This window comes from Sorex fumeus, unplaced genomic scaffold (assembly GCF_029834395.1).
Source record: "Sorex fumeus unplaced genomic scaffold, SorFum_2.1 ptg000051l, whole genome shotgun sequence".
Classification (NCBI taxonomy): Eukaryota; Metazoa; Chordata; class Mammalia; order Eulipotyphla; family Soricidae; genus Sorex; species Sorex fumeus.
In genome coordinates, this window is record NW_026606108.1 from 43,603,001 (window position 1) to 43,629,085 (window position 26,085).

General features: G+C 38.4%; 1 protein-coding gene across 1 annotated transcript; it reads right to left on the minus strand.

Annotated features, from left to right (window-relative positions):
* Positions 1-1,360: 1,360 nt before the first annotated feature.
* YIPF5 (Yip1 domain family member 5) lies at positions 1,361-16,210 on the minus strand. Its single transcript, XM_056124297.1, has 6 exons — positions 16,062-16,210; positions 15,444-15,554; positions 7,593-7,762; positions 6,496-6,641; positions 3,588-3,769; positions 1,361-2,233 (listed from the first exon to the last, which is right to left on the minus strand). Exons 2-6 carry the CDS (start codon positions 15,542-15,544, stop codon positions 2,071-2,073), a joined length of 762 nt encoding a protein of 253 aa, XP_055980272.1. The 5' UTR covers positions 15,545-15,554; positions 16,062-16,210; the 3' UTR covers positions 1,361-2,070.
* Positions 16,211-26,085: the final 9,875 nt, after the last annotated feature.

Genomic DNA, 26,085 nt, shown 5'->3' on the forward strand with positions numbered 1-26,085 from the left:
ACACACATGACAATGAGAGCTAGAGAGACAATACAGAATTAATGTGCTTTCCTTGCCTACAGCTAACCTAAGTTTGATCCCAAGAGCTGAATATGGTGTCCAGAGCATTGCCAGGAGTAATCCCTTTGCATAACTGGTATGGCCAAAATGCCCCCACACCACCCATGGAAGTATATGACAAATAATTCATAAAACACAACAATCAATGAGTTATCTCTGCACACAGATGAGAATGGCTATTATCCCAAAGGTCAGAAGTGCTGGAGGATCTGAGAGAAGGTAACATGTGCAGCTACAGGTGTTCAGATAAACTGCAGCTATTAAAGAAAGTAACATGGAGATTTATCAAAAAAAGAAAAAAAGAAAGAGAACTATTACATGATTCAGTTGCCTCTCTTCTGGGAATTTACCTGAAAAATACAAAAACTAATTTGGAGAGATATAGATAACTCCCTTATCGTAGCACTAATTATAATAGCAAAAAGCTGAAAAAAAAAATCTAAGTGCCCACTGACAGTGGATAACATGGTGTATACATGATAGAATAGTCAGCGAATAAAAAGAACCATTGCCATTTACAATAGCAATGTCAGACCTAAGCTCAGTGAAATAAACCTGATGGCGAATGACACAGTATGATTTCCCTCATATGTGATATACTGAGAAACAAACATCTGAAATAAAATAAAAATAACCACAGTAATCTAGGCCCAGTAAGTGTTAAACACAAGAGGAAATAGAGATACATAAATAGGGTAAAGTGGATGTCAATTCTATGGTGAAAGACTAAATTGGACATTTACTAGTGAACTTGTCACTGTCCTCCCGTTGTTCATCGATTTGCTTGAGCGGGGAAAGTAACGTCTCCATTTTGAGACTGTTGTTACTGTGTTTGGCATATTGAATACGTCAAGGGTAGCTTGCCAGGCTTTGCCATGAAGGCCAGATACTCTAGCTTGCCGGGCTCTCCAAGAGGGGCGGAGGAATCGAACCCAGCTTGGCCGGGCTGGCTATGCGCAAGGCAAACACCCCACCGCTGTGCTATCGCTCCAGCCCAAATAGTGAACTTAAAGTAGTAAATACATACGTTGATTTGTTTGGTTTGGAGATATTTTGTCGAGTTTTACTTTATACCTAAAGCCCATAGAATGTTATAAGGCAATGTTTTATAATTATTGATTAAATGACAAAGAATAGTGGTTCACCAAAAGTAAATAATATTAGAGTTGAAATTGGGAAATTTTAATTGGTAAACATCAAATTTTACATTGATAACTGCAGTATTAATAACTGCAAAATTCATGTGTGACATTTTAAATGTCGTTCTCAAAACAGGTTATTTTCTTTCCCCCCTGGGAAATATATTCAACTATGAGCACTAATGTAGCCAATCTAGGTCTCTGGTTTATTTAATGCTGTTATCATGTCCAAACACATTTTATATCCAACACATATTTTATATCTGCAATAAGGTCAATTGTGAACTTCTTGTATCACCAAAACTTTAGCAAAAATACCATGAGACAATTTAAATTTAAATGAATGTCCACATTTGAAATACAAACTCATGAAACTCTACATCGAAATCACTTTTATTTTTTGTTTCAAGTATACGTGACTTGAGATATAGGCAATTTTTTTCTTCCGTATTACTTGGAAAAATATTTCTGCAGTAAGTCTGGGTTTTCTTTACTATGCCTGGGCTGTTTTTCAGAAAGATTATCAGTTCTGCGGTTCGTCTCCCACAGTTGATAAAAATCTATCTATAAACATTGTAATCTAATTTATAAGGAAAAATGTTTTTCAAAGGTTAAAGGAAAGATATAGCACTCCTTATTTGAATAAGCACGGACATTTAAAGCTAGTCACACTGCAGATCAATCCAATATAGTATTCAAAAGTTCCGTAAAAATGAACAGAGTGATACAATGTTTACTTTCACTGCTCCAATAGGCAAAGGTTAGAACTGTGTGAGAGTTGTGCCACAGCAGTTTGCTGGTCCGATTTAAGAGTTCAAAGTTCTTTATGTGTATTTGGCCCAATGATGTCCACATTCCAGATAAATTCAGTTCAAAAGACGGAAATGAGGGCAAAGACTCCATATAACAAAGCACAAGGATATGCTACTAGAAGTTGCTGTCCTTCCATGGCTAATGCAGAAATAAAAATTTTAGAAGCAGAAAAACTACACCATCCAATAATTGCAGCAGTGAGAATGATTCCAGCCATGCCTCTGTAATCAAGAGAGAGAGAAAGGCAACAGATTAGTTATGTAAGAATACTAAAATAACCAACTCTGAAGTAAAGCATTTTAATCTGCATGCAGACATCTGTAGACATAATCAAGATCTTATTTTCAAATGTTAAAATATGTACAGCTCAAAGAAGCTGAGTTGTTTCGGGTAATAAAAAAAAACCATTTATAACTATTATTTTGCTCCTTTGAGCATGGGATTTCTTGATCCTGACACTCATGAAATTTGTCTAAATGCACCGCACTCAGTTATGAGAGGCAAGCCTGTGCATGAGCAAGATCCTCACGCCAACCCCGGTGACCTCTACACATCACACCCCAATGGGATTCCTGCCATCCAGAACCACTGAACCATAGACAAGCGGCCTTCTGCCCAGAGACAGCCAAATGTTCCACGGGAGAAAAACGGAACCTGGTTATAAAACACTCTTTCAGCAGAATTTTTTCCTGTAAAATTAATCAATTTTTATCAAAAAATAAGAGTCCAAGGCTGTCTACAATAAAAATGTAAAACCTTATTTTTGTCCAAAGTAATATCTTGCAAAATCCATACTATCAAATAGCAAATAGTTGACATATGCTCACTAAAATTTATGTGTGTGTGTGTGTGTGTGTGTGTGTGTGTGTGTGCGCACTGCACTGGCCTGTAGCACTGTCCTCCCGTTGTATCAATTTGCTCAAGCAGGCACCAGCAACGTCTCCATTGTGAGACTTGTTACTATTTTTGGCATATCGAATACACCCCGGGTAGCTTTCCAGGCTCTCTGAGTGGGATGGAGCAATTGAACCCAGGTCGATTGCGTCCAAGGCAAATGTCATACCTGATGTGCTATTGCTCCAGCCCACGTGTGTGTGTGTGCGTGTGTGTGTGTATACACACACACGCACACACACACACGTTATATGGGCGATAGCAATGCTCAGGGGTTACTCCTGGCTCTGCACTCAGAAATTACTCCTTGCAGTGCTCGGGGTACCACAAGGGATCTGAAGATCAAACCAGGACCACCTGTGTGCAAGGCCAACTCCCTACTCACTGGATTATTGCTCCCAACCCTGCACACAATATTTAAATTTAAAATAACAATTGTTCAGTTTAATGATAAATACAAAAATATTGAACATATATATATAAAATCATAGGTAAAAGAAGAGATGGCATAAAAGATTTTCTCAGTTTCAGGGTTCTATACTGAACCATGAAGCACAGTTCTCACACAGAGGCACCGTCTGCCTGTTGAATCAGTTCTTTATCTCACACCGAGAGTGAGATGAATCCTAATTGCACAGAACTAGTCAATCAACACCCCCTAAATAAAGCCCTGATACTTACTGCAAAGAAAATATCACCGCAAAGCTGGAAAGGAGGATCATGGGAAGGAGACAATATCCAAGGACACTCGCCACACAGCCAAACGAAACACCTGTCATACTCATCAAGTTTAATAAACAAAACATTCCTAGACATCCAATTGCACTGATCCCATATACATAGCCAAACTGGATTTTGCCAGCCTGTGAGTAAAGAAAAGATAACAGGTTAAAGGAGTAAAATATGTTATTGGGGGCAAGAGGCTTTATTTCCTGAAAACAAAATACCACATCTGTAGTCAGTAGAATATACAGAGAAATTCATTGTTTATACAGAAAGCAGATTGCTTATCTTTCTTAAAAGTTGATTGCACCTACTTCTCAATACACAGATATTTGGCTTTCCAACGTTTCAGCACTGAGTTTGGTATAGTACTGATCAAAGAAAGACACAAAATCATGGTATGATTACTGATGGTTGCAGGCTTCTAAAAAGGAACCTGGCTGAACTTAAACAAACTACACAGTCAAGGTGGAAAGTCATTCCAAATGCTTGGATAACCACTAATACCACTTGAAAGCATCTAACTTCACCAAAATTGCACAACAGCAATTTGCTCTCATTGGCAGATGCAGCCTACTCTTTTTAATAGCAGAAATTACTTCATGTTTCAATTTATGTGCGTATTAGAGGACCTAAAAGATAGGAAACCAGGATAAGCAGGAAGCAGGGGAGGGGAAGAGAAAATTGACTAACCAGGCAAGAAAAATAAAATAAAAAATGTTTTCTTCCCTTATTTTTTCAAATTGTTAGTTGATTCGTACAACCCTATGGCAAAGTAAAACTAATAGTCCTGTCTTATGAAAAACATCCCTGAACAGGAAGGGCAACAAAGACCAGCTAAGTGGGATTACACTGCTCTTGGTCAAGCTACATGAATAGACATGGAGTCAGGTCACTGTAACATTAAAATCAGTTAAGAGAGGCTTTCACAAAGTTCTGTATTGTCTAGCAAATATTCAATATATACATATGTAAAATATATATACAAATTTTCAATATATAAAACCCAGTAAGAGGAGAGATGGCTCAATGGGATGAGTTCCTGCTTTGCATGCAGGCGAACCAGGTCTGATCGCCACAAAGCCTCTGGTCCCCTGAGCACCATCAGAAACAACTCTCAAGTCCTAAGCACAAAGCTGAGAATAGATCTGAGCACTGTCAGTGACTCCTCCCCTGCCGCCAAAAATAGATAAACTATGAACTACAAAATCACCTCTACAAATCACATTAGGTGGAAAAATTCTTGGAGCTTTTGTTAGACTAGGTATTTAGTTTTTAATGCCTGATTAAGAATGCAGTGGTTCGGAAAAGCTTGGCTGTGTTCATTGATGGCCTAACGCAGGTTCTAATATATATATTCTAACAAAAAAACCTCTCCCCTGTAGAGTTTTCTGAACTTTCACAGGTTTCTTTTACATAGGGGCTGGAGCCATGGTACAGTGGGCAGGGCACTTGCCTTGCATGTGGCTAACCTAGGTTCAATCCCCTACACCCCAAAGCCCACCAGGAGTGATTCCTGAGCAAAGATCCAGGAGTCAGCCCTGATCACTGCGAGGTGTGCCCCCAAAACACACAAAGTTCCTTCAGATAAATTGTTTTGCTTAATCTCTAAAACAATCTTTTTAAATGGGCAAGGTAAGAGTAATATCTATCAGACAGAGATGAGGGATTAAATGATTTGCTCAAAGATGGTGAAGTTCCTGCTGACTAAAAATCTCACTCCGATTAGGTACATTACTTATCTTTTGAAACCAAAAACTGAAGATTAAGATTAAATAAGTATAAACAATCTCATATACAATTTTTATTTTCAAATATGCTTGAACATTTTTGGAAATATGGTAGATACGAACTAAACCTGTCATTCTTGAATCTATCATTTCATTAAAAGTTAAAAACTAACATTTATCAGGAAAAGCACACAAGGCTCAACTCCTAGCAACATATTAGTAATTTCTTATAGAAGGGCTTTTAATGGCCTCTGGGTGAAATACAACAATCTTCACACTCTCTCCTCTAAGGAAAGGTTTCTGGAGCATTTTTAGAGGTTTATTCATAACAAACAATACAAAATAAATTATTTCAGTTCGCTTTGGGGCAGGGTTGGGGTTCAGGATGGAAACATCCAAAGTATGGTGGTGGGAAGGTGTAATAGTGGCAGGATTGGTGTTTGAATATTAAATGTAATCAAATATTGTGAACTTTATAAAAATAAAATTAAAAATATATATACCAGGAAAGTAACAACCAATACCTCTAACACATGTAACACATGGCACAACACATGGCACTATGCTAGGGTCTTTATACTTTGAAGATTTCTCTCTCTGTCTCTCTCTCTCTTCTCTCTCTCTCACACACACACACACACACACACACATGCGCGCGCGCACACACAATCATTCCTCCTAAATATACACACATACACACATAATCAGAGCAGTAGACTAAACAATTAATCAACCTTTAAAAAAGTAAAAACTGGGGCTGGAGCGATAGTACAGCAGACAGAGCATTTGCCTTGCACCCGGCCGACCTGGGTTTAATTCCAAGCATCCCATATGGTCCCCCGAGCACTGTCAGGAGTAATTCCTGAGTGCAAAGCCAGGAGTAACACTTGTGCATCACCAGGTGTGACCCAAAAAGAAAAAAAAAAAATAATAAAGTAAAAACTGGACTTCTGATGAGAAACTGAAGTCCCTCGCTTATTAGTAATGAAAAAGTAATGAACAGGAATAAATACAATACATAAAAATACAGTAACATACAAAACATATCAGATTTTCTGGTGTCAAAAGCTGATTTTGGAGGAAGATTTAAAGGTTGCTCTTTAATCTCACATTTCAAATTGAAATCAAAACCTTACCAGTAATAATGTGGCTCCAAAAGCAAGGCAAAACACCATTGGTCCTGCCAAATCAGTCTCATTCATGATGCTGCCATCTGCTACTTTCAAGGGGTGTAATACTGTTAGTGTTTTTTGCCAGATGTGATCAAAATTGATACCCAATTCTAGAAGAAAAGAAATTAAGGATCAATTAGGAGCATTATACTTTTAACTGATAAGACAAAAACTTTGCTGAAATGAATACAGTATCAAAAGAGGATCTAAGTCCAGAGATATTTTTGTGAGATCTCAATTCTGATCTTGAACTGTGTGTGGACTTTACAGATGTCCAATTACTGGTTTGAATAGGAAAAAGGTGTGTGCGTATAATGAAAAAGATAATCTCTGTTATGACTGTAAAGCAAAGTCTATGTGGATGGTCTTAATAAAAAGGGATTATTTTTCTTGGAGATTCACAATTATCTGAAGGCCCTAAAAAACTGTATTCAAATAAATCTATGTCTTTAGTATCTTTCCAAGGAGAGTATAATTCTCATTAGATTTTCAAAGGACTTCAAATTCAAAAATATAATGTTACCCATTTGGGATATAATTTTAAAACCATTGCATTTCTCAGTGAAACTACTGGTTCTGTTATTTTATCTTCCTGTAAAATACAGCCCATGTAGAATAATCAATCCAATGCTACTTCCTTTCAATTCTTCAACAGTAGGATATAAGAATCTGAAGTAAAATCAATGCTCACCTATTAGTATGTTTTGTTATAATTTTATAAAGATGTCTAGTTTTCATTTTATTAAAAACCAGCCTTATATGGCTTCATGCATACTCTGTTTAAAAATGCATCACAGGGTGGGGGTCGGGGGACACTGGGGACACTGGTGGTGGAAAATGTACACTGGCAGAGGGATGGGTGTTCGATTATTATATCACTGAAACTCAAACATGAAAGCTTTGCAACTGTATCTCTCAGTGATTCAATTAAAAAAAATGCATCAGAGTATATTTTTCTAAAACATTCTATTAAAGAAAAGGACAACTTTATCCAATATAAGAGTTTCACTGATGAGTTCAAAACTAGAGAGTACTATGAAATGTTGCAACCAATCCCTTACCTTCTAATAAAGGTGGCTCATCCTCAAAGTTGTTTCCATAAAACGGCTGAGGAGTACTTGGAGTGTACTGAGATGGCTGGAAAATCTGCCCACGGTATGGCTGTTGTGAGTGCATCATGTCTGGAGGAACGAACTGGCCTTGCTGCGAGTAGTCATAGCCAGCATATTGCCTGTGTATCAATAGAAGTGACATTTCTCAAATACTACATTCACAAATCAGATCCATCACCACCTCTCTCCACCCCAGAGACTGATATTTCTCACAGAGAATCTTAGGAAATTTATAAGGATCCACTTTGCCCTTTCACTTGGGCTTTGGGGAGTAGGGTGTTGGCTACACCCAGCAGGGGTGCTCAGAACTTCCTGACTCTGCTCAAGAAACTGTCCAGGCAGTGCTTGTGTAACGCAAGTGCCTTACCCCTATACTATCTCTCTGTTCTACTGGGCCCAGTTTTATAGATGGTGGATAAAAGATTACTAAGATAAACTGATTATCTACAATGAAATGCTGTCTATTATTTTTATAATCTTTTATAATCTTATAATCTTATGTGCCACTTGTAGTAGAACTTAGGCATTTTGTAAACTATAACCTTTTGAACATTAGGGGATGAATAAAAATCTTTTTCATTCTATTTTTTTCTCCTTAGCATGTAAAATAGTTCATGCCTAAAACCGTGAATGAAGATTTCAAATGGCAGATTTTATACTGCATATAATACAATTTTCTGCTATAAATTAGGTTTCCATTTAATATAAAATCATTCTACATCTGGCTGTGCTTGGGGCTTACTCCTTGCTCTGTGCTCTAGGATCATTCCTGGCAAGTCTCAGGGGAACCATATGTAGTACCAGGCATCAAACCCAGATCAATGGCATACAAGGTGATTGCCTCACCCATTGTGTTATCTCTTTGGGCCTACAAATTTATTCTTCTTTGCTTTGTAATGTGTCTTATTATCTTGCAAGTAGATAAATCTCTTTTAAGAACAACCATGCATTTCAAGTGAGAGTTACAAAAAAAAAAATCAAGCTTCTTGAAAAACAAACAGCCATTTCAAACTAGAGGTTAAAAAAAAAAATCAACTTTGCTCTTTGTGAAAGCTTTCTAAATACAACAAAACATTAATACACTTTGCATTTAAATAGGGCTTTTAATTTTCCAGAGTAGCTATGCAGCAATTAACTCATTTGATACTTCAGCAATTTCTGCATTTTCTAAAATGGCTACTTTAGTGATCATTAGTCATTTTAGTGGTAACAAGAATAACAAGAACAACAAAAATAACTTGACACAATGTCTCTAAGCACCAATTAACTCCACTGCTTAGGAAGTGACTTAACTACCTTGGTACGATTCCAACTATAGTTGGGAATACAAAGTGAAATAGTTATTTGAAAGAGAAAACAAAAAATCAGAACAGCAACTAAGCACTGCTGGGTTGGAACATAGGCATCCTGAAGGTAAAACTATGCTCCACCACTGGGCTTGCTCTCTGGTCCTAGCGTTCTTTTAACAGGAAAGGATGAAAGACAAAATAATATAAACAGCTTTCAGTACATAAACTACATCATGGGCACAAGTTACTATACAATGATAAAAAAGAAATGAGGCAGTTTATTATATACTAACAAGGAATATAATCAAGAAACTAATATAATATAATCAAGAAACTAATATAATAAAATATAATCAAGAAACATTGGGGAAGAAACTAACCAAAGTTCAGTGTACACCATAAACGCTCATTGTGACTGTACTATTCAGAATTTCTCTGCCTGTCTTTAGCTACAGGTACAGGTATATGTTTATGTACATATAATACAGGTAAATGTATTATATGTACGAATCACGAAGCACGAATCATGATCATCCTGTTATTCGTCGATTGCCTCGAGCAGGCCCCAGTAACGTCTCCTTCATCCTAGCCCTGAGATTATATTCAAGGCTCTTCAGTCTCCTGCCCCCGCGCCTGGCTGTCCTCGCCGGGGCCCCAGCTCCCGGAATTTGCGGCCGCGCGACATCTTATTATGACATCTTATTATCTCATTCCTACTTTGGACAAACTGGCAGACTACCGAATGGAGCCTGCCCACACGGCAGAGTCTGGCAAACTCCCCGTGGCATACCCAATATGCCAAATACCAGTAACAATGATAGGTCTCATTATATGTACATATTTTATAAATGTGTATAATTAGAACGTTTTAATTTATGTACATATTATATAAATATGTATAATTAAAGCAAGTACAGCTATAATAGTAATTAAAATTATTTAAGAGGACTAAAATGGGAAAAGCATTTTCTCATGATAAATTCCAGTCCTGTATCATGAAGCCTGCGCAGGTTTAATCCCAGCACCACAGGTCTTCCTCAACACATCTGGGTTTATGCCTAGAGTCTCCTGAGCCCACGGGAGTATGGCATCAAGAAGCCATATCACCAAGAAGCTTGAGCCACTGGCCAGTGGAATTCCAGAACATCACTTAGGAGGCCTCCCCCAAAGTAAAAGTAGAGGCTTTCACACCTTTAAAAATTTGCAATCCAAGAATCTTCTAGATAAGTACCAGGAGGTTCATTCCATGGCTTGAAGGCCAGCCGCACATGCTAGGGGAAAGGACAGCTCAGATAGAGAAGGGAACACCAAGTAAAGGGTGTTGGGAGGATCCTCCCAGGATGGGAGATGCATGCTGAAAGTAGACTATAGACCGAACATGATTCCCACTCAATGCCTCTTTTGCAGATCTCAACACCCAAAAGGAGAGAGAGAACAAAAGGGAATGCCCTGCCACAGAGGTAGGGTGGGATGGGGGGATGGGTGTGGGAGGGATACTGGGATCCATGGTGGTGGAAAATGGGCACTGGTGGAGGGGTGGGTATTTGATCATTATATAACTGAAACCCAAGCACAAAAACCTGTAATGTCCACAACTGTATCTCATAGTGGTTCACTAAAATTAAAAAAAAAAAAAAACCTGAACAGAGAAGTGGGTATAAAGAAGTACATGGTACTGCAAATTTTGAAAATGTACGTGGTACTGCAAATTTTGAAAATACAGCACTCAAAAGGAGAGAGATAACAAAAGGGAATGCCCTGCCACAGTGGTAGAGTGGGATGGGGGATGGGTAAGGGAGGTGGGAGGGATACTGGGACGGGTGGTGGTGGAGAATGGGCACTGGTGGAGGGATCGGTATTCGATCATTGTGTAACTGAAACCCAAGCACAAAAATTTGTAAGTCTACAACTGTACCTCATGATGTTTCACTAATAAAAATTTAAGAAAAAAAAAAGCATGATACTGATAAAATTTTAACAGAAGTATCCTGTATACCATGATGGTATTCCTTCATATGCACATGTGGTATATCTTTATATCATATTTTTATCATACATTACTTAAATGCCTTTTGAGCTTACATTATATAATATCAACTGGAAAGGTTATAATTCTCTTTAATTTATATAGCTTTTTGTTGTAAGATTTAAATCGTTTCAGTCAGCTCTTGAATTATTTTCAATAAATGGGACAGAACAGTTTTTGCTTTAAAAAAAAAAAGGCCATAAAAAAATTGTAATAACAGGAGCACAGAGCCTGGAGTAAGCCTTAGCCTGAAGCATAGCAGGGTGTGGCCCCAAAACAACAGTAAAACTCATAATTTATCAAGAATTATGGCTTGCCCTGAAAGCCCGTATTCTCCCTTGAACATATATATTGCTTGCTTGTCTGTTTCTTCACTTGCCTCTTCCACTATGGAGAAGCCCTTATGTAGCAGTAGAGGAGCCCACTTCTGCTCCAGGGCTACCACGGACATCCCTGGCATGCAGTGCTAGGGGACTGAATCCAGGGCCTTACACACATAAGGAATATGCGCCATCACTTAATCAGACAAAATAATTTTAAACTGTTTATACCTGAATCAGGGTTTAATAATGAAATTCCTACTAATTTATCAAAGACATCCTTAAATGAAACTGGTTCCCCAGCCACCAACTAAGAACACAATGGTCACTAAAACAAACTCAGATTCCACGATCTTGATTGATAATTGGGTCCTAGGCATTTTACCAATCACAGTTTTTGCAACATTCATGAATGTCAAAGAACCTGAAGAGATACTGGAATACTGTTATGGAAATTGCTTTGACCAAGTATTCCTGAAAAATATCATAGACCTGTGAGGCCGGTAGCTCACTGTTTCTACTTCTATACCTTTTTATAGGGGTATGGCGGAGCCTGGCAAGCTCCCGGTGGCATATTCGGTATGCCAAATACAGTAACAATAATGGGTCTCATTCCCCTGGACCTGAAAGAGCCTCCAATGTGGCACCATTGGGAAGGACAAGTAAAGAGAGGCTGCTAAAATTTCAGGGTTAGGATGAATGGAGATATTACCGGTGCCTGCTCGAGCAAATCGATGAATAAAGGGATGACAGTAATAATAATAGTGACTTATGGGGTAACTTCAATAGTGCATGCCTTGCTGGTTCAGGTGTGGGCCAAACAATTCAGTACCTAAAGGGTTTGGGGACCACCTGCAGTGGTGGGGAGTGTAAGTCATAAATGCTGGGACTGTCCTGCACATGAGAGGATGTGTTAAATCACCTAAGCTACATCCTCAGCTCTGCAGTCCACACTGTATTCTATGGGCACGGGCCCACACAAGCAGGTGATAGCCTCAAAGACGGTACAATCATTCCTTCTTTACGATGTAAGGTGAGAAAGACAGTATGAGGCAACTGTATTAATTTTGCTTTTATGGCAAGATTTACTCACGAAAATTCCCAATTAGCCCCTGCTGGCTTTACACTAAAACAGAGAAGGGGAAACATGATCTTAACAATCCAAATCACATTTACAGCATTAGACAGGTAGCAGAGAAAAAACCCGGAGTCTCATGAACATTCGACACTCCTACCAACAATAAACACAAAGTTTCAACATACTGAATTGGCTACTTAAGTTAATGAAAATCCTTAGGTATTCTATGAAAGTACTATGAGTGGGGTCAAAAGAGAGAAGATACTTTCAAGATCAGAGAGGGTATAAAACGCATGCCCTGGTTACAGTTGTGTCCCCTCTGGTTTGACTACCACAGGGTCCCCACTGGTGCTGGGACAATGCTAAGCACAAGGCTGAATGTAGTCTTCAGTACCACTTATATATGGTACAGCCCCTCCACCCCCACCAGTTAAACAAACAAAATATACATTGAATTGGAAACAAGGCTCAAAGGACAGAAGCACAAGCTCTGCATCTGGGAATCCTGGGTTCAATGCCTGGCACTGTACGGTTGCTGAACACTCCCTGGGGTAATTCCTGAGTGCTGCTTGGTATGGTCTGTAAAATCTTATCACGCCGAAGGTTGTGTGTTCACGAGCTCACTGGATGGCACTGTCTCACCGCCTGCGTTCGGTGCTCTTGAGCTGCTGTGTGTTATCCTACAACGGTCCAAAACCAAACGTAAAATAAATCAAATGCAATGTGAACTAAAAAAGAGGGGATTGTAAGTATATATTTTTAAAGGTGCATCATAACATAAGGGACCTGTCCAATGAGGCATTCATTAACTCAACAAATTAAGATTAAAGAGTCACTATTTTTATATGAAAGCATGAATACATATAATGTACCCACAGAAGTTACAAAATGTAGAGGGTGTTTCTAAAGGGCAAATTCAGAAAGGAAGACAAATAAGGTAGGTCAAACTTGAAGACAATCCAAGTAACACACTATTTGCATATCTGTATAAACATCTACAGTGAAGTACTAAACCAAAACTCACAGGTACATGACCAGGGTAAAATGGAATCCTAAGAATAGTTTAGAAAAGATTTAAATAACCACTCTGAAAAATTAATGAGACACAAAGTGGAAGGCTTCACATTTAAGTGATACAAACAGAATAGGATACCAGAGACCATAAACCGATGAGGTTACAAATCAACTGCAATAGTTCCACTGAACGTTTTGAGAAAAAAACAGGAGCATACAGGAAAGAGGTTTTCAAAAGCCTGTTGCTGCTACAGACAAGGGCTCAGTAGATGAGTTCTGTGGAGCTAAAGATTATGTGTGCATTTAATATATAGAACTACCACAAAAATGCAGATTTTAGGTAAATAAGTGGAAATTTCTAAACATGATTTTTCCAGTTTGGCCCTATTAATGATCAGAGATAAATCCTCAATGGTCTATAGTTGATAATTCATTAGAAAGGAAAATGTGATTTAATAGGGAGAAAAAACTTTTTATATCGTCACTCCCTCTGTTCTGTTCTCTGTGTGAAGTTGGGGGGGGGGGGGGGGCGGGGCGGGGAGCCAGAGAGAGAATCAAACATGCTCTAGGCATCTATAGCAGAATTCTTCAGCTTTGTCACACCTGTGGACTAGCACCTGTCTTGCATGTCCGTCTGAGTGGCAGTTAGAAGCAACTATTCTCAATCCTTCAACACCCTAGGACCAGTGCTGCCCTGTGGACTCATGGCTGAAGACCACTGGTCTGTAAATTGTAAAATGTATACCTTGCCCCAATTACACCATGCTGTAGAGCTAACTTGACTTATTTTTTTAGCATGTTTTTATTTTTGGTCACTTTATTCAGATTTGAAAATGCAAACACTCTGAAGTACTACATGGTTCTCTCAGGCTGACAAGACACACAACCTTCAATTGACTTTATTCTGAGACAGTCTTCATGAGGTCTTTAATTCTGAGTCCACAGATGATTATCAGATGACACAAAAAAATCTGAAGTTAGAAGTATATTTAGATAGGTGTTTGAGCACATGTATATAATTTCTGGAGAATGAGTCCATAATTTTCCTAAGATTTGCAAAGGAATCCTGAATCTTCTAAAAAAAAAAGTGTTCAGTAAACCTTTGTAAAGGAAACGGATGGGGTAAGGATCTAAACAAGGTTTATCTTTAAGACTTGGAGAAATAAAGCACAGGATGTCCTAAAAGGAATGGTCAGAAATCCTTCAGTTAGAGCATTTTTGCCATGAATTCCAAAGACTATTAAAAGCTTATTTTGGGGAGAGTGTTGTTTTTTTTTTAATTTCATATATTTTTTAAATTTTTATTACTGAAACACCATGAGGTACAGTTGTAGACTTACAAATTTTTGTGCTTGGGTTTCAGTTATACAACGATCAAATACCCATCATTTCAAAACCTAAAGGTTTGAGCAAACCTGTTTTCAACTGGCAACCTGAGTGTAATGGCCATAAGGTTTTGGTATGACGCGCAATAAAAACAACAATGCAAGGCTAAAAAAAAGAGCCACCTGATAAATCATTGTAGGGATTTTACATCAAGCAGTGTCATCAAATATGTTCAGTTAACATTGATAAAAGTCTGAAAGGCAAGGGCAGGAGAGAGAGAGAGAGAGAGGAGGGTTGAAGCTCTTGCCTTAGGTAAGGCAGACCCCAGCTCCATCCCGAGCTAGTGGTAGCCCCGATAAAAGTATGAAAGTCAAAGAGATAAAACTATTAAAACAAACAGCAAAATATTTTCATTTTTAACTCATCCTGCAGAGATACCATGTCGTATCTCAAGCGATGTGAAAATACTGTTCGCAAGGAAACAGTTCCTCCACGAGCTAACTCTCCTAGCCATAGCACAGCGGACAACTTTGCAGAGGAGATCAAACACTACTCCGGGCACTCTCAACAAGCCGCAAACTCTCCCGAGGCAGAAAGGGTATGGAAAAAGCCGCGTCCTGATACTACACAGGGTCCCACACTGAATTCCCGACAGAACCATCATTCTAGATACACACTTTCACTACAAATCTGAGGTGTTGTTTTTTTGTTTTGAAAAAGCGGGGGGTTAAAAAGGTGAAAAGTTACTTGCTATAGGCTCCTCCATAATCATAGGATTGCTGTGACTGGTCGTCGATGCTGTAACTGGTCTGGTAGAAATCCGTGTTTAAGTTATCGAAACCTGACATTTCAACCGGTCTGCAAAAAAAAAAAAATGAGAAATGGCAAACCGTGCTGACGAGGGTGCTCAGAGTACAGAATTCCAATCTGCTGAAGCAAGCCCCCGCCCCCCAGAAGGTAGCAAAGATTTCGTCTAGAATTCGGAGCATGGGCAGCTGCTTAGGAAATAACGTCCAGGCTCCCAAGGAAGGCACCTCCACTTCAAAAATCTGGGGACTCGGGTAGGGTCGAGGGTGGATTCTACGGGGCTCGGGGCTCTAAATTAGGAACCAGCACCGTCCAGAGGCTTCCTCGACTAGGGACAGGGCGTTAACAGATGACAACACAGGTCCCTCCCTGCGACAGCCGCCCTGCCGCCTGGCAGCAGAGAGCTGTCTTCTGCAATGCCGCGGCACAGCAAGGGGCTCCTGGGGGGGGGCGAGGGTCTCGGCAAAAGGCCCTAGCGCGGTGCCGAAAAGCGGCTCAGGCCGGGCTGCAAAGGTTCAGGGAGAAGCCGAACGCGGGAAACCGGTTTCAGACACTCACGAAATGCGGAGGCGGCAGCGGCGGCGGCGGCAGTAGCTCCAGCAGCCCCTCAAATGCCCCCCAGACTCACTTTCAGACCCTGAACTGCCCCGGTTGCTACGTGTCACAGGGCCAAAGAACTGCTTCCGGGACGCTCCGGCACGCGCAGGCGTAGTGGGCCTCTTCACGTTTCCCTTCAACCTGAATCTCGCGAGGTGTGGGCGGGTAGAGAACCGGAAGCTGTCAGTGAGCATGCGCAGTATCAGCCGACTCCGAATGGTCTAGGGGTAGGCCAATGGGAAGAGTAGAAATATTTCCGTCTCTGCGGGTATGTGGGGATGGAAAGGCGCAAGCGCAAATTGGGGGGAGGGTTTCCCTAAAACGGATTGGAGGAAGGCGAGCCTGCTCTCAGAAGTTTCTTTCATCAGTGACAGAACCTCAGAAGTTCAAAATTCAAAAAACTATGCAAAAGAATGTATATGTATTTAATTCTTAAAACCCTATAAAATGATGATTATTCTTTTATAGGTGAGGCTGTTAAATGTTCATTTAGTGACACCAAGTGCGAAGGAATATGACATCTCTGCTTCCATCTGGGGTTAATATGGTGAATACAAGACAGAGGTTAGGGGGGGAGGAGGGAAATCAAGCGCAAATACATGTAAAATTATTACTAATGCTTTTAAATGCTCTAATTCTTTGAAAGGGGGGCCGATATTTAAGAAAACGAGTTTGGTTGGCTGCTATGAGGGTAACAATAAGAAAAAATATAATCGTTAGAAACGTTAAACTAAGTCCCTGAAATTGTAGATCAATGATGAGTCAGCTTTAAAACCAAAAACAGGTAAGTGGTAGTTATTACATATTTTTTTAAGTGGGAAGGGGAAGAAAGAGGGCTGATAGGAAAGGCAGAGATCATTGTTTCAATAAAAGAAGAGGTTAAGAACCTGAGGTTAAGGGAAACTTGGCTTAGGGTAAGAACAGGATCTAAGTGGTGTCTGGGACTTTCAAAAACAGGAGTCTTAATCGTTGGGCAATCTCTCCAGCCTACAATTGGTGGATGAGAGGAGGGGGTGCACACCTCTACAGGATGTTTAATAGCACTTTTAACTCCTGCCTACTTGTTGTCAGTAGCATCCTTCATCCTATCAGTGACAACTGAAAGTGTCTCCTGATATTGTTAAATGTCCCATGGCAACATTAGTTTGAAAAACACTGGTCTAAATGATGCCAGAATTATTGAAGTAAACACATGGAGGAACTGCATAGGAGTTGAGAATAGAGCTGCAGAGAAGGACAAGGAAGATAAAGAACCTTCTGGAATTCAGTTGTTCTCACTGAAGGTTATTGTGATATTTTAGATTTACTTTTCAAAAAGATTGTTCTGGCTTATGTGTTAACTGACAGTTTCAAAGTGGTGGAATCCTAACTCCCATTCTAACTTCAAGTACCATGTCACTATTCAATGAACAAAACTGATTTTAAAATGGATAATACTAAAATTTACACAATGAGGAACAAAATTCTGTGGTACTCACAAGAAATCAGAACTTTGTTCTGGAATCTGTTGCCAGAAGAATAGTAAAATTTTGTTAAAACTTTCAAAACACACAGACACACAAGGCACTAAAAATAAAACAATCATCTAAATATAAAACAAAGTAATGAAAGCTCTATGTATCTTCCTCCAAAATAGCAAAGGAAAAAAACCTCTATAAAAAAAAGTATGCCTATTATTAGAATTTAGAGAAAAATGATAATGTAGTTGTTTAATATAATATGAAAATATGACCGTTTATGTTCTTTTATCATCAATAATTTTATATTTTGATCTATTTTTCAAAGAAAACAAGTACAAGGAATATAATATTTAAAAGTAACTGCCAGTTTTCTGGAAACTGAGTAAATCACTTGTTCTACCTCAACCTAAACTTCCCTTTTTACAATTTCCATCTCCCCACAGTTTCACCTAAAGTACCCAAGTAATTGAATCATTATTTGATTATTAATTGAGCTCTTATTATCATTTGAATTGATTATATGAGAATTAGAGTTGGGTTTTGTTTTTTGTTGAAAAAAATAGCCTTGCTTTGTGTTGAACTCCATTAAAAAAGCTATTTTTTACATCTTTAAACTTCATATATGTTGATATAGTATTGGATTTAATACTCTAGGATAGTCAACATAAATTTAGGCAATCATTTTATATATAATATAATTGCTTGGTGAGGATAAATAACATTTATAGCAGTGGTTTACAAAGTCCTCTTATAGTAACTATGCACCTATAATAATAAAACTGCAAGGAACTTAAAAAAAAAAAACAAGAAACAAATAAAAACTTCCCCAAACCAAGGAGTTTATTCTGGAGATGAACAGGCAGCTACTTTTAGTTACATTTTGATATTTTCTGCTTTCTGCTTAACCAGAAAATTTCTGAAATTTCTAATCCAAAGATTTAATTTACTATCTTTTACCAATTGTTTTCAAACATAGGTATGTAAGTACCGTGCAACATTAGTGTAATCATATATCCTGATTTGCTGGAAGTAAGCCCACTTGACCCATTTTGTGTCTACTTTTCCTAGCTTATCTCTAATATTATCCTGTTTAACATTAAAAATGAAATATGGGTCTGAAGAGATAATACAGAGGGTAAGGCACTTGCCTTGCGTACTGCCAACTCTTGTTCATTCCATACCACATTTGGTCTCCCTGAGCTCCACCAAGACAAATCCTTGAACAAAGAATAAGTAAGCCCTGAGCATTGCCAAGTGTCCACTCCACCTCAAAATGAAAGTTTGTAGATAAATGGTAAGCTTGAGCACTGTTTCATTTATCGTATTCTTAAGCTGAGTTTCTAGTTATTAGAAATATTAAGTAATCTTTTCATGTAGTGATATTATAATTGGAAGAATTCTAGTCTTATTCTGATGATTCTATTTCTTCTTATATAAAATACAAGAATATAAGCATTAAAAGTCCCTTCTTAGGAATAAATTGTGCACTTTAGATGTTACTCAAATCTTGCTTGTCTGCAGAATCAATTACCATATATACTAGATTTTTCTTTCCTCTTAACTCTTTCCCAAATTGATAAGCCAAGCAAGCAAATTGAGTTTCATGATTAAGTCTTCCATTTGGTTTGTTCAATTTTGAAACATAAGCAGAAACTGTGTTTTAAAACTCAATGCCTTTCTTGAGTATTTTGAGGATACCAGTCAATTTTATAAGTAGTGAGGGAGGCCTTTCTTAGTGAATTTTTTTTTTATTTTAGGGTTGCTTCTATTATCTAGGCAATGAGAGAAAGTCATATCAAAGTAAACTAGAATAATTAGTTAATGTGCTTACCTCCTTTAACATCACTGAACTGTGTGATTAGAAATAGAAACCTTGAATAGGTCAAAAGACAATGAAATATGAAGTAGACAGTAATAGTCACAATCCTATCTCAGGACCTAATATGACAATTACCAAGATTGCAACAAAACAAGGAAAACTTTTTTCATGACTAATACACTTTAGCCTGACATATCATGCAGATCATGCAAGTGCATGTGCATTAACCCGTTTCCATCACAAAAACACACAAAAACTCATTCCTTAGAATGCCAGTGAAATTTTACTTAGATATTTTAAAGTTGCTATCTTCCCATTGCTATAGTATGTATGAAGAATTGTGCCCCCAAAATTACTCTTTGAATCTGTGCAGTTTCCCCCAGCTTTCAGCTCTCTCCACAAGTGCCAAATGAGGGAGGGATTTGGCTGCCACATGTTCATCATGTCAAGTTTCACACTAAAACCTGATCATCATGGTAAAAACCAATCATTGTCAGCTGCCCAGGATCGGTTTTCAATGTCCCTTAATATTAATTATGAAACCCTATATCCCAAGTATGACAATTATATCCCCCCTAAATCATCCTTTTGCCATAGAAAACTCTTTTGTCATCATATTCAGCTTCTGTGACTTTAGTTATTTTACATTGATCAACAAATTGTTGCTTTAGGAAGATAGGTTTGACTGTAACAACAATGCTCCTTTGAGATAGAATTGATTTTTAAAAGGAAAAGAGATTTAAGCTTTATTTGACAAATATTCTGGGAGCTTTAATCTATGTGTTAAAGTATGCATGTGTCGCCAAGTACAGATCTGTTAAAACTTTTAAAAGTATACTTTTAAAGTACTTAGAAAATGAACATTTTTACTGTAGAAATTACAAGCCCCATGTTAAAGAACAAAAACATTTCTCATGTTAGATAAATGGATGGAACTGGAGCGATAGCACAGCAGGTAGGGCATTTGCCTTGCACACGGTCGACCCGGGTTCAGTTCCTCCATCCCTCTCGGAGAGCCCGGCAAGTTACTGAGAGTATCTTGCCTGCATGGCAGAGGCTGGCAAGCTCCCCGTGATGTATTCGATATGCACAAAACAGTAACAACAAGTCTCACAATGGAGATGTTACTGGTGCTCCCTCGAGCAAATTGATGAACAATGGGAGGACAGTGCTACAGTGCTATAGTGCAGGTAAATGGACACTGTGTCTTGGAATGAAAATTTCAGTGTACAAGCTTTGAATCTCAATTAACTTAAAGGAGAGATGATGTGAAAAACAGCAACAGAAGATGAACTAGTCTCTCATGATAGCAGAAAGCCACTTGTGCCAAAGGCACAAGAGAAGCATTGGGAAAATAGAACAGCTTGCACCTGAATATACTTTCTCTGTGCCAGGCACAGTCCTAAACACTTGGCATTAGCAACTTTAGTTGGTAATGTATCTTTGACACATGATGAAACTGGGAAAAGGGTGCTTACGCAACTTGTCAAACATCATTAAGCTAGGAAGTAGGAAGAAATAGTAGACTTAAGGTTTGCATCCAGACAGTCTGGCTCCTGAATCCTTGTGCTAAACCGCTAGACTATATTGTTACTGTATTACAAGTGCAGATATTATGAAAAGGCAGTATTTCTAATGAATGTTATACTTGATTCAACATATAATGTTTATAATGTATATTTTAGAATTAATTTTGTATTATCTACATGTAACACATATAAAGCTTTTAAAAATTTCAGTGATACAGTTTGTAATCAGTTTATAATACCCAAATGTGTAGTTATTCCAGTTAAAAAATATTTGTAACCTTCTCACTGGGCAAGTGATGTTACTTAATGTTCAAGTTTACCTTTTATTGACCTTGTATTTTACATTTAATGCATGTTTGTTAGGAGTGTATACTTTGGAGCTAAATGCCTGAATTTATATCCCCTTCCACAAATATTCAGTAAATTACTTCAGTTCTTTGTGTCTCACTTTCATCCTGTGTAAAAGCAAGATAATAATGGCACTCATCTTTTGCGGTTGCTAGGAGGATTACATGATATGATTCACCCAGCTATTAATGCCTGAAGTACTGAATATTCAAAAATATTTGCAGTGATTATCATTGTAGAATCTATGTTGCTATAGGAGCAATAGGATTTCATCAGTGACCAAAGTGGATTTTAGAAAAACTATAATTATTTTTCTTGAACAATTATTTCTAAGATCTATCACTTAGATTCAATCTGGGACTTCCCTGAAGTTTCTATATATTTGTATAATTTGCCTTTAAATTTTGTGGAGTGCATTGAAATATGTATCTTCTGCCCCAGATTTCCCATTTTGGGCTTGTTGTCATTATCAATTTTAGTTCCTTTTTCTGTCAGGAACTATTGACCCAAGCACCCCTCCCATGTTAGAACAGTTTTACTTGAAATTGTGGAAAGTGTTCCCCAATACTTGATTATTTTAGTGTTGTCATGTTACTTTATTGTTTTAAAGTATGGATATTCCTGTTTTTTCTTTTTCACCTTTCTCATCAAAACACGAGCTTTACATTATCATGAGACAGTGCATAAGCTGAATAATGTTGTGGAAAACATTCACTTGAAAAGATAAAATGTCAGTATCTCAGCAAAGTGAAACAGTTGACATAAATGTAGTTAATATATAATGTTTCTTATTTTTTATTTTATTTATTTATTTATTCATTTTTGCTTTTTGGGTTACACCCAGCGATGCTCAGGGGTTATTCCTGTCTCTGCACTCAGGAATTACTCCTGGTGGTGCTTGGGGGGCCATATGGGATGCCGGGGATCGAACACAGGTCGGCCGCGTGCAAGGCAAACGCCCTACCCGCTGTGCTATCGCTCTGGCCCCCTAATGTTTCTTGAAAATCATAGGTGAATAGGCTTTTTATCTTAGTGAGAGGGCAACCTAGATATTAATGTAAGCATGATATATTTAACTTTCCTTAGGCAGTTCACTTTTTTAAAAAATTTATTTTATTTTATTTTATTTAAAATTTTTTTATTAGTGAAACACCATGAGGTACAGTTACAGACTTCCAAATTTTTGTGCTTGGGTTTCAGTTATACAATGATCAAGTACCCATCCCTCCACCAGCGCCCATCTCAGGAGTGGCTGAGATTAATACCAGAAATTTTGCTCCATGACTTGGAGGCCAGCCACACATCCTAGGGGAAAAGGAAGCTCAGATAGAGAAGAGAGCACCAAATAAAGGGTGTTGGAAGGATCCTCCCACGGTGAAAGTTCACTTTTTTTTTGGTTAACTTCTCCATGACCTTCTCAGTTACAGGTGTGTTAGTTAATACCTGCTTATCATAACAGTTTTACTGTTTGTCTAAAAATCACAGAAAATTCTATTTTCTATGTGTAATAAACACTATCTTCTATGGCTAGATAGTGCTACCTTAGGAGCTCTATGCCAAATAGATTTCGACTTGAGCACCGAAGTTTGAGTTAAGTTAGTAGGCATCAAAATGGCATGGACGAGTATACCTTTTTGCTGTTGTTATTTTGGGGTCATACCTGGCAATGTTCAGGGTTATTTCTGATTCTGCACTCAGGAATCTTTCAGAGCTTGGGGGACCATATAAGATGCCAGGGCTCAAATTTAGGTCAGCCATGTTGGCAAGGCAAGTGCCCAACCTGCTGTACTATCACTATGACCACAACACAAATATTTTCATAATTATTTTACTATAATTCCGTCCTAATTATTTCATTCTTAGTGTGTTAGAAAAACAAGTGTGGCAGTGTCAGTGAATGATTTAGAGAAGAACCAGCACTGCATGTCATCAATATTTATGAAATACTATATATTAACAACTCATTGTTATTTTGAACATACTAATGAGCAAAATAAATGAGTGCAGGAGAACCACCATATACAAACAGAACTTTTGCGATGACACATATTATCTATGCTTGTCACACATTTATCTCATTTAGTGTCTATTCAGTTAATTCACATAAATATTGGGTGACCTGAGACTGATATTTTTAACTTAAAAATGGAAATTATACTATAAAACCCAGCTCCTGGAAGCGCGCGGCCGCATTTGTGGCCATGCAACATCTTATTATCTCATTCCTACTTTGGACAAACTGGCAGGCTACCGAAAGTAACCTGCCCACATGGCAGAGTCTGGCAAACTCCCCGTGATGTACCCAATATGCCAAATACCAGTAACAATGATGGGTATCATTCTCCTAACTCTGAAAGAGCCTTGAATATGGCACTTTTTAAAAAAAATCTCAGGGCTAGGACGAAGGAGACGAGGCAATCGATGAATAACAGCATGGTCGTGATCGTGATATATAGTTCAGCTGAAGATAATGCTAACTTCATTTTATGAATGAGTAAATTGTGATGTACCATTTTAAGTATTTTGATCTTACCAAACTACTTACATGCTAAGATCACTGAGCATGCATACATATTGCTATATTTGGATGATGCCCATATCTTATGTGCAGTATAACTTCCCCAAAGCACAAAATTGCTTAAAATTAAAAGTGGTATAGATGAAGAAATTTTTATGTCAATACTTAAATCACGTATTTAAAATTTCCTTTTTTAAGTTAAAAATATCAGTCTCATATCACCCAACATTTGCATGAGTTAGCTGAATAGACCCTAAATGAGATAAATGGTACTGACATAGCAGCATTTTCATTATAATGTGCAGAAATTATGGATGAGGAGGAACCTTTCATTGATGTTGAGAGATAGCAAGGAGAGACTACAGTGCAGCTTCATTAACTATTATTTTCCTAGGACTACCATAACAAGCACTACAAACAGTGTGCTTTAAGCAACAGAATCTTCCTAAGATATGAAGGCCTGAGAGCCAGGAGGGAGAATTGATGCAAAGCCTCTTCCCTGGCCTCTGCAGGTTTCCTGATAGTCTTTGGCATTCCTTCACTTGTAGAAGCATCATTCCAATTACTGCCTTCATCTTCACATGGCCTTCTCCTTGTGTCTGTCTCTCCCGCAGTCTTTCCTCTATGCATGTCTGTCTCTATGTCCAAACATCCTCTCGTTAAGGTTTCACTCATCACACACATGTTTTCTAGGGGTGGAATTTATGGTCGTGGTGATTGTTAATCTTCCAAGTTTTGTTGCTCACCAGGGTTTGCATGCCTTGGTGAACACCTGACTCTCTTAGGGTTGGAAACCATGTGTGGCACCAGAGATCACAAATAGAGCTGCCAGAATTGTGATTGGCACATGTGGGATACGTACCATATACTTGTGACCTTATAACTTGCAATGCAGACTTTGTAAGCTAATATGCTATTCCTCAAGGCCCCCAGAAGAGTCTCTCTCTCTCCTTTTTTTTTTTTTTTTTTTGCTTTCTGGGTCACACCCAGCGATGCTCAGGGGTTACTCTTGGCTTTACACTCAGGAATTGGCGGTGTTTGGGGGAGCATATGGGATGCCGGAGATTGAACCCAGGTCAGCCGCGTGCAAGGAAAACGCCCTACACACTGTATTATTGCTCTGGCCTCCCAAGAGTCTCTTTTTTAAAATCATTGTTTCTCAAGTAATGTGAAAATCTATGGCAAAAGATGGGCAGGTACTCAATGCCTCTTTTGCAGACCACAACACCCAAAAGGAGAGAGAGAACAAAAGGGAATGCCCTGCCACAGAGGCAGGGTGGGATGGGGGGGTGGGGGTGGGAGGGATATTATCTATGGTGATGGAAAGTGGGCACTGATGGAGGGATGGGTATTTGATCATTGTATAGTCGAAACCCAAGCACAAAAAATTGTGAATCTACAACTGTACTTCATGGTGTTTCACTAATAAAAAAAAAGGAAAAAAATAGGAGACTAACACCCCAAAATAGCTGAGATTAGTACCAGGAGGTTTACTCCATGGCTTGGAGGCCAGCCACACATGCTAGGGGGAAAGGCAGCTCAGATAGAGAAGGGACCACCAAATAAAGGGTGTTGGGAGGATCCTCCCAGGATGGGAGAAGCATGCTGAAAGTAGACTATAGACCAAACATGATTGCCACTCATTGCCTCTTTTGCAAACAACAACACCCAAAAGGAGAGAGAGAACAAAAGGTAATGCCCTGCCACAGAGGCAGGGTGGGATGGGGGGAATGGGGGGAGGCAGGGATACTGGGATCCGTGGTGGTGGAAAATGGCACTGGTGGAGAGATGGGTATTTGATCATTGTATAATTGAAACCCAAGCACAAAAATTTGTAAGTCTACAACTGTATCTTATGGTGTTTCACTAATAAAAATGTAAAAAAAAAAAGATGGGCAGGTGAAGATATTAGTACCTAAGACTGTAATCTCACTTTGTTTTATCAGTTGTTCTTATGTTTAAAGATGTAAAGCAGAACTTTAAACATAGGCACAGCCCTAAGTTTCTCAATTTCCTTCCATGGAAAATACACTAATCAAAGTTTACTGTATTATAATCATATATTACTGTATTATAATTACTGTATTACTGTATTATAATTCAAATATTTCTATGTGACTTTTGTTATTAAAGCTACTAATTATAACACTGATTTTTTTATTTCAAAACAACCAGACACATGTGACATCAAACATGATTTTCATTAAGTTCTGCCTTCTTAGAACTGGATATCAAAGACAAACATATTTTTGTCATTTGATTAACTTTGAGCAGTCAAGATCTTTTTTGCTCTTTCTCTGCAGACCTAAAT

Excerpts from the sequence above, each read along its gene's own strand:
- YIPF5 (XM_056124297.1), bottom strand. The coding sequence starts at position 15,544 with ATGTCAGGTTTCGATAACTTAAACACGGATTTCTACCAGACCAGTTAC. Across the intron at positions 7,763-15,443 it reads TATGGAGGAGCCTATAGCAA|GCAATATGCTGGCTATGACT; the intron begins GTAACTTTTCAC and ends ATTGATACACAG. Across the intron at positions 3,770-6,495 it reads TTGGAGCCACATTATTACTG|GCTGGCAAAATCCAGTTTGG; the intron begins GTAAGGTTTTGA and ends CTTTACTCACAG.